Source organism: Eucalyptus grandis, chromosome 2 (assembly GCF_016545825.1).
Source record: "Eucalyptus grandis isolate ANBG69807.140 chromosome 2, ASM1654582v1, whole genome shotgun sequence".
Taxonomy (NCBI): Eukaryota; Viridiplantae; Streptophyta; class Magnoliopsida; order Myrtales; family Myrtaceae; genus Eucalyptus; species Eucalyptus grandis.
This window is the reverse complement of record NC_052613.1, coordinates 37,939,060-37,947,968: the sequence shown is the minus strand read 5'-3', so window position 1 is coordinate 37,947,968 and position 8,909 is coordinate 37,939,060. Positions and strand designations below refer to the sequence as shown.

The following is an 8,909-nucleotide window of genomic DNA, read 5'->3' as shown; positions in this document are numbered from 1 at the left end:
ATCAAGCCTACTCATTTGCCACCTCTACAAACTAGACATTTATGTGAAAAATCTTGTATTGGACATGAAATTCAATAAGAAATGCGTAAGCTTGTCTCTAAAAGATGAGCCATTCATGGGGAAAATGATCAAAAAAGCTTTAGATTTATTGCAATTGTGTTAATATAGTTCTAACTTATTTTTTTTTTCAATTATTCTACATTTATGCCAATTTAGTTCATTCGGTAGTTGAGAATTTCTAACATGGACGTTGGCTATCTTATATGGTGCGGTTGATATTGATATGGATAATGTTTAAAAATATATAGTTTTTTTTTTAATTTATGTATTTGTTTTCTTTTTCCCTTTTTTTTTCTTGATCTTTCTTTTTTCCTTCCCTTCCTTCGTCCACAACGATTGGCCAAGACAAGGGTTGATGAAGTCGACCTTGTTGGGCCTTGGCGAGGCTTGACCTTGTTGTCATCGGTCAAGGTCGGCCTTGCCAATGGTTGGTGGGGGTGAGCTTCACCAAGGGCCAACGAGCTCTTAGGTGATCGGGTGGAGGAAAAAGGATAGAAAGAAAAAGAAAAAAAACAAATAAAAAATCAAAAAATATTGAAATATATTAAAATTGCTGAGATTAGCGTAGATCACGCCACGTAAAATGAGTTGTGTCTATGTCATAAATTTTCAGTTAAAATTGATTGAATTGACATCAATGTAATATATTTAAGACTCAATTGACAAAAAAAGAAAAGAAGATATATGATTGAATTGACATTACAATAAGTTTATGATTTTTTTGATAATCTTTTTCATTTCTTGTAGCTATTGCTTAAGAACCAAGTCAGCGTTGATTTTTGTGTTTGCATTGATAAAGTGAAGCATTTGTTCGGCAACCAAGAGGAAAAGTGAACCATCGATGATTTTTGTGTTTGCTTTTGCCCTTTCAGTTGTTTTTAATCTTGATTCGCGACAATATACGATGGTTCAGATTATCCTTTTTTCCTTCACATAAAAAAAGTTATGCTTACGTTTATCTTTTCCCTTTTAAGAAGAATAGTTGAGACAATATATGAGACACCCAAGATAATTTTGAGAGAATGGCACAAATGATCACAATATAATTTAGGGTGTAACGTCATCTTTGAAATTTTAATTTATTTAATTTTTTCTTTAAACTACTAATAAATGTTCAATATAATCTCTAAAATATATAAAATGTTTAATGTAATCTTTGAATTATATAAAAATATCCGATGTTGAAGAATTTTTTTTTTTTATGACTTCCCATTCATTAAGTCTTAATGCTGAACAATAGAAAAAAAAAGTTCATCTCAAATCGAGATATAATAATCTATGAGACATTAGCACCATAGTATCTTTTTTTCCATTTTTTTAAAGTAGATGGATAAAAAAATAAAATAAACATATTAACTCATAATTTTAAAAAGTACAACTCAACATATATAATTTACGTTATCAAATAACATCTAATGAACAAACAGAATAACTATATTGAGTATTTATCAATAATTTAAGGATTATATTAAACAAATTAAAAGTTTAGAGACAACATTATACATTCGATTTGATTTCAAGGATCATGTGTTATTTCCATGCGTTTTAAGAGTGTCTTAAGATTGTCTATCCTTTAAATCTAATAACACGGAATCAGTCAAAGCGTTATTTCCATGCCTCCGGCGGCCGGCGTTCGGCGGTTGACGGCGGCGGCAATCGGCGGCGGCAGTTGGCCGGCGGGGACGTGCGGCGGCGGCGGCGTCCGGCGGTAGCGGCGGTTTACCGGTAACAATAAAAAACAAATAAATATAACAAAGAAACTGTTTTTTACCAAACGCATTTCTATTCTTTTTCTATTTCTAGAGTAAAAATTTTGTGTAGTTACGAAACGGGTTTTTTCACATAGAAATTGTTCCCCAGAATAGAAATAGAAAAGAACTATTTCTGAAAAGAAATTGTTCCCCAGCCAAGAAATGTTCTCATGCGCACCCTAAGCTGCATGCCCTTCACCTCTAGGAAGAACGAGGCTGTGAAATGAAGTGCACATGGATATACAAGGAAGAAGTCGCAGAAAATTTGCAGAGCTCGATCAGTTTTTGTGGGAGCAAAAAAATCGACACATTCCTTTTCAGGAATCGACCCAATTATTTTCACATATTTCGAGAATCCTGATTTCTCCACATCATCGCAGGGATCTCATCTATGTGCATGTCCTTCTTGCAGCATGATTCCAGGCCCATATTGGTCACCTCCTCCAGGGTTGACATGACCCTGAAATTATGCATCGATAATCAATAGAAAGTCAAGTCATAGATCTTCCTCTAATGTCATGAATCTTGTCAACACATCATAGAGCTGTTTGTTTAAGACTATTTTTCGGGTGATTTCACTATTAGCGGCAATCCTACATCTAAGATGCTTCCTCATCCTGAAGGCAGCTTCATTATGGACGAACTTGATTATGCTATACATCAATAACGAAACCATCTGTTGCAGTAACGTCAAGAAAACAGCTCAATCAATTTTCAAACATTAGCTTCCGTTAAGTGTATCTTTCCCATTCCAGCTTTCCTTTCATCTTGATCCCCCCTTTCAAAGAAACCATCTACCACGAAGGCTAAAACAAAAATAACAACACCAGAAAGAGACATTGGTATAGGTAATGTTCCAGCAAATGCAACAACTGCGAAATGTTTCGGGGAGCGACATAGAAGAAAATTAATCGAGGAAGAGAATCAAATGGGAGAGCATGTACCTGATGCATTTCGTAAGTGTTGGGGTAAGTACTTCCTCCAAATCCTATCTCGGGCGAACTATAGTTCTGAGCATATCCAGGATCTAAAATTGGAAGATGGAAAATTGAGTACAAACAAATGATATCACAGATAAAAAGGAAGTGGCCGACACAATGTACATACTTAGATTTGCTGCTGCTGCTGCCCCTCTTGATCTTCTCTCTGCATTAGCAAGTTCAACATGCAGCTTTTCAATTTCGTGCTTCAAAGATAACATATGTTTCTCCATCACCTTGGCTTGCTCCAGATTGCTAACTTGTGTCTGCTTCTCACGTTCAAGAGCAGCTCTACCCAGATCGAAAAAACAATGTACATCAGAAGATATAGAACAGTAGAATCAAGTGATCTTCCTACTGCCAGAAGTAAACATCTTAAGCTTTTTCAAACGACCTGTGACTAGGAGGAACATACACTCCGAAACTGCAGGCACTGAAAGCATTGGATTTTCTTAGATATGTTCTGCACAGAACAGACCTATTCCTTTTAAATTGTTTCCAGGTCAGACAAAGATGCCAATGGAGTCACATGTGAAAGATTCCTTACGAAGATCCATTGCAATATTGTCAATCAGATGTTTTTTAATTGAATCCATTTTCAAATATATTCTTCTAATTATATCATATGGGGAGAAAAAAGATTCATGACATATTTCTTAAAGGATACGACGATATTCTTCTAGGATGGGCTTTGAGTCAGGGACATTTAAGTCATGTGATATCATATTAAAAATTCTTCCACAAAATTTTCTGCTTTTAAAGAACCCTCTATGTTCATTTAATGCTTTGGTGGATTCATGTGGTGTGGTGCCACTATACTCTAAGCCAGCTAATGAAAGATATGGGATAGGGCTCTGCAGTCATATCAAAGTCTCAGACAAATGGGGGATAATTATACCGGGAAAAGGTAGATTTGATCATTCGCCTCACAAAATACTAAACAATGCATCCTTCACCTGCAAGCTACTTTTGTGGCTACAATAGTATGCAACAAGCATTCAACCGTGAACAATGCAATAGATCAATTCCATACATAAGGAAAATACCACATACAATACCTGGCGGTGAAGACATCATAGATTCATATAATACAAACTAGTATATTAAGAGCGATTACAAGCTTGTTAAAATGCATGACACAGGAAACAATTAGAATAAAGAAATCATCTCTCTCCTCCTTAGTCTTCTTCCACTAGGTCCACAAGCAAATCTAAATATTAAACTTACTTCAACATCAGCCAGCCTCTACAAATGTTTTCTCAGTTATAGTGAGAGTAAGAACTTCCTCAGCACTTCAAGAGAGGTGGATTCTACCTTACAAAACTATGGTGATCCGAATGATTCTCCCTCGAATTTCTAATTGAGTATTCAATACTAATTTTTTCTAAGTGTTTTGCCCAGAAAGGGAACAGTTACAATTTGGAAATTATTGTAATTTCGGTAACCACATATGCCAGTTAACCAGAATCTCTAGCAAATCTTTCATTCTAAGATCATAATCCTCCTGAAGCTTAAAAAGGGCTGCAATTCAAGCAAAGTGTTTCCTGATCAGCATGTTTTTCATTGAAGAACATCTCCTGAGAAGCTATTGACAGAATAGCACACTCACAAGAAAATTCTTCATTAGGAGTAGGATCCATATTCAATCACTATTAGTGGTAGCTATTGGTGTAGGTACGGCGACTAAACCACCACAACCTTTAAAACTTCCCCCACTCTTTATATTGAAAGAAGGAAAAAAAGAAAAAAAAGGAGACTTTCTGAACTACAACACCGACAAAAGGTCTCCATAAAAGATGTGAACCTATAGTGACGTAGTCCAGAAAGGGGCACAAGAAGGTCTGGAAAGACGTGGATGAAACTATAAGAAAGATCTTAACTTCCATCTTATCAAGCAAAATGGAAGACCCCACAAAGGCTTGATTATTGTTCTTTTCTTGCAAGCACCACATTCAAGTCAAGCAGCAATTGTAAAGATGGAAGGGATGGTAAGCGGATCGAACAATCCAAGGTACAGTCCAACCAAATCCTGACTGCTGTTCAACCAATTTAAAACCTTCCAGCAAACCTAATTGAGCGAGCCAACACCAAACACCATCTAAACCTGCTGTGATCACATAAAGAGCTAGCCAATCAAGTACCTCAGCCACAAGCGTCAGTCAAGAAAGGACATAACGAACCGCGAGCTCATCATCCGAGATAAAAGGTACAATAGTGCTTTGCGAAAAAGGCTAAAAAGAAAAAGAAAAAGAAAAAAAAATCTCCCTTGTCCTTGATCAAGCACAAACCCTTAATTCACATGAATTTGTAGCAATGTCACGGAATTGGAATTCAACGAGAAAATTCAGAAGAAGAACAAATCATTGGCGGAGTCGAGTTACCTTCCTCTCTGAATCTCTTCACGCATGGCCTCGATCTCGGACTTGACCAGGGGTACCTGCTCCGACTCAGCCGCGGCCCGGAGGACATCCTCGTCGAGGCACCGCAGCTGCACGGCGAGCTCCTTCCGCTCGGCGCCGAGCTCCAGCGCGTCGCGGCTCACCCGTTCCAGCTCGTCGGCCATGGAGTTGATCTCGCGCACCTCGGCCTCCATCTTCAAGGACCTCTCGTAGACCTCCCGGACCTCGGCGTCCCTCCGGGCCTTGACCTCGGCGGCGGCGGACGAGAGGCGGCGGAGCTCCTGGCGGGAGTGGGAGAGCTCCTGCTCGAGGGCCACGTGGGTGGCGTGCAGCCGCTGGTTCTCGCCGAGGAGGGACTGGATCTCGCGGCGCTGGGCGGCGGCGCGGTCCTCGAGCGCCGCCAGCTGGGGGCGGGAGGGGAGGCGGGGGTCGTCGAGGAGTGGCGGAGCTTGGCGGCGTTCTGCGGCGGCAGATAATTGCGTCCGGCCATCGCCGGAAGTACCGATTGCGGCCGACGCTCGCGTGCGCTGCGGTTTTTTCCCCTCGCCGGAGAAGACGACGCTGCTGTCTCGTCTCCGCCGCCGCGACGCCGAGCTTCTTTCTTTCTTTCTTTTGACTCGGTTTGCGCTATTTTAAAATTCCATTAATTTTATTTTATTTTCTGAGTCGCCGCGGATGTCGTCTAAAAAAATATTTTTGAAGTCTTGAGTCGCCGCGGAAGTCTTGGTCTTCGAGAGCGCGCAAATTCTTGCTTCCTGTTGAAGTCATTCCAATGCGAATCGGTTTTCTGGACTATTCGATATTTCGATTGGCTAAAAATAATCAGTTAAGGAAAAATTATTCATGATAAAAAAAAAAAATGAGTTAATATCTCGAAAATCCATATATATGTAATAAATTAATTTTTGAATTAGTTTTTTACCATAAAAAATTTCAAATCGGTATGTCTCTCATAAATTTATCCTAAATGTCTAACTTTTTATTTTAAAATTAATACGCTTGTGACGAATTTATTTCAAATTAATTTTTGACTGTTTAAAATTAGTACATTTTTTATAAAATACTATCTGTTCAATTGGATTAACACCATAAAAAAATCACAAAATTAGTATAATCTCAACAAACTGAGAGTAAAATTTTGAACCGGTACACCAATCAACTTTCGCTTATCATCAAACTTAGCAAATTAACAGTAAAAATTAATGGAAATCAACCGACAATAAATTTGTCACAAGTACAAATTTGTTAAAAATATACTAGTTTGAGATTTTTTATGATAAAAAAATTAATTTTGGTTTTTCGGGGGTATGTACCCTAAAAAGATCTGCATACTAAAAATTAGGAAAATGAATTTTTTAATTTAAAAAGTGGAAAATATTTTCTCTGGAAAAATAGTTTTTTAGGAAAAGCATCAAAATGTTATAGGCCAACTTTGCTCCTAAATATGTGATGCTTTATCAATTATCAGTCAGGATTTTTATTCATTAGTTACGTTACGAAGGTGATGGACCCATGACACATAAGGACCACAAGGCGACGCAAAGCCGGCAAAGACCACAAGGCGAGAAAATATTGAATGGGGCCGGCCACGCCGAGTCACCTTGGGCCGGCCCAATCAGGAAGCGACACGTGGCTCCACGTGGAGCCGGGCCGACCATTATTTTCAGTCAAACTCTCGCGTTTCTCCTTCTCTCCCAGGGCACGAGGAGGAGAGGGAGGGAGAGTGAGAAAGTGGCGCCATCGACGGAAGCAGCTCCCTTCGCGATCTCGACAATGGCGGGCGCGCTCTCGTCGCCGGAAGCCTCCCTCTTCCTCTCCCTCATCGAGCTCGGAAGGTTCGCTCCGGCACTCGATTCACGACGCCGATGCACGCATGCACGCACGCACGCTCGCCCGCCGCCGGCGTCTCGTTCCTGTCGAAACCGCAACTTCCGTCGCCATTCGCAGGTTCGACGACGCGACCCTCGGCGTTCTCCGGACCTCGCTGGTTTCCAAGGACGCGTGCTCGGCGGTCCGAGTGCGATCGAGCCTTGAGCGGTTCCTGAGATCCGAGGCTCTTCGCAGGCTTCGCAACATCGTGGAAGAGGACGTCGTCCACGTGCTTTCGGTCCTCGAGTTCCTGGTTCGAGCTTTTGCAGTGGTTGGCGATTTCGAGGCGAGTTCCAGGGACGTGTCCCTCTTTCTGTTATTCATGAATAAAGAAACCTGAAAGAGGGACCTACGAGTTGCTCTGTGGATGTTTCTGGACGACGAACTGATGAGCTGATTTTATGTCATCGCTTTCTTCTTTTTCCTATCACGACCATTCGACGACATTGAAGCCAAATCCTTGATGAATTTTGGATGATATAGAGGCTTCCTTAGTCGAAAGCTCATCGCGTTCCTACAGCCTTGGGTGCAGTCTTTGACGGGCCTTTTCTTTTTTGCCCTTTTGAGTTTGGTTTGTCTTTTCTTATCAGAGTTGCATGGCGCTGAGGTACGAAACGCTCGTTTTTCGGGAGAAAAATCTGGAGTTCATCAATGGCTACAAGTCGGTCATACCGAATGGGGAACTTCGCTAAGGATGCGCTCGACAATGGTTTTTATCCCATTGCCACGAAGGTAGCATACTATTGCTGCAATAGTCCCAATGACCTGCGAAAGTTTTCAATGTAATACTGAGTGGAAAATGAAGCAATGTGCATTTCTTCAATGCCACTGCCATACACCGCCCTTGGGAGGGGGGGCGGAGGGTGGATGGGTGTTGATATCTTATTTCCAAGTCTAGGTTGGTAGCAGTTTGGATGACTAGATTTGGAACTATGCATCTTCAAGCTGATATTAGTATTCCAATGCTGTTGTATCTTATCTACCAGATTCACTGGTCTGTGCCTCAAGTTCTATTTGACTCGTCAAGTAAGCCGCTGTATTAGGAAGTGGTAGATCAAGACGACTACTTCGGACTTCCTTAAGAGAACTCCATCCATAATGAAACTATATTTTGCTGCATACTTAGGAAGCATCGTCGTGTATAGAAGTTAGTTATGAATGTATAGTGTCTACATTGACAAATTGCTTGCTGCAGTTTCCCTTTGCTATGCATTGACAATCCAAACTAGGACAGTCAACAAGAACGCAGGACTATGTACTGTAGCTCTTTAATGTTTATTATACTCGATAATGCACAGCCGGTAGCAGTTTCCTTACTTTTGTCATGCCAGTCTTTTATTTGTTTACAGTCCAGTGTTTTTGAGGACTTTCCGCTTTAAAAGGGGCATGTCTAACTTATATGGATGTGGACCATTTGCTTTCAATGCTTCCGAAATTATAGCATGCAGTCTTCACTATGATTTTGGTTTTTCTCTCCTTGCCAATCAGGCATGTGAAAATGCCCTTCTATGTCTACGGAGGTGTGACACTTCTAGCTTAGAAAAATTCACTGGAGATGTCCGGAGTATAGCAAGTCTCAAGGACGTTGCTATTGCATCCACTGGTTCATGCAGTGGTATGTTGTATAGTAAAGCGTTAGTCTTATCAATTTTAATCTGATCTTATCTCTACCGCTTGTCCTGCCTCTATCATACCGGTGGTCCATGAATGTTCTCTCTTTGATATAGTACTTTACACTGCTACCGAAAGGATATAGTCCATAAAAGAATTCGCTCAATTTTCTTTTATGATGCACTTTAGGGGCATGGTGCTTCAGTGACAATCGACCATGTTGGTTCAAACTCATATTA

The 8,909-nt window shown here is 40.5% G+C and overlaps 2 protein-coding genes across 2 annotated transcripts; one reads left to right on the top strand and one right to left on the bottom strand.

The window, feature by feature from the left end:
- Positions 1-1,924: 1,924 nt before the first annotated feature.
- LOC104432615 lies at positions 1,925-5,818 on the bottom strand. Its single transcript, XM_010045086.3, has 4 exons — positions 5,173-5,818; positions 2,919-3,082; positions 2,756-2,838; positions 1,925-2,271 (listed from the first exon to the last, which is right to left on the bottom strand). The coding sequence occupies exons 1-4, from the start codon at positions 5,382-5,384 to the stop codon at positions 2,197-2,199; spliced, it is 534 nt and encodes a 177-aa protein (XP_010043388.2). The 5' UTR covers positions 5,385-5,818; the 3' UTR covers positions 1,925-2,196.
- Positions 5,819-6,963: 1,145 nt separating this feature from the next.
- On the top strand, positions 6,964-7,751 carry LOC120290709 (protein DOUBLE-STRAND BREAK FORMATION-like). The gene is made up of 3 exons (XM_039307076.1): positions 6,964-7,025; positions 7,138-7,345; positions 7,650-7,751. The coding sequence occupies exons 1-3, from the start codon at positions 6,964-6,966 to the stop codon at positions 7,749-7,751; spliced, it is 372 nt and encodes a 123-aa protein (XP_039163010.1).
- The last annotated feature ends 1,158 nt before the right edge of the window (positions 7,752-8,909 follow it).

Excerpts from the sequence above, each read along its gene's own strand:
- LOC120290709 (XM_039307076.1), top strand. The coding sequence starts at position 6,964 with ATGGCGGGCGCGCTCTCGTCGCCGGAAGCCTCCCTCTTCCTCTCCCTC. Across the intron at positions 7,026-7,137 it reads TCCCTCATCGAGCTCGGAAG|GTTCGACGACGCGACCCTCG; the intron begins GTTCGCTCCGGC and ends CGCCATTCGCAG. Across the intron at positions 7,346-7,649 it reads CAGTGGTTGGCGATTTCGAG|AGTTGCATGGCGCTGAGGTA; the intron begins GCGAGTTCCAGG and ends TTTTCTTATCAG.
- LOC104432615 (XM_010045086.3), bottom strand. The coding sequence starts at position 5,384 with ATGGAGGCCGAGGTGCGCGAGATCAACTCCATGGCCGACGAGCTGGAA. Across the intron at positions 3,083-5,172 it reads GAAGAGATTCAGAGAGGAAG|AGCTGCTCTTGAACGTGAGA; the intron begins GTAACTCGACTC and ends CGATCTGGGTAG. Across the intron at positions 2,272-2,755 it reads ACACTTACGAAATGCATCAG|GGTCATGTCAACCCTGGAGG; the intron begins GTACATGCTCTC and ends GCATAATTTCAG.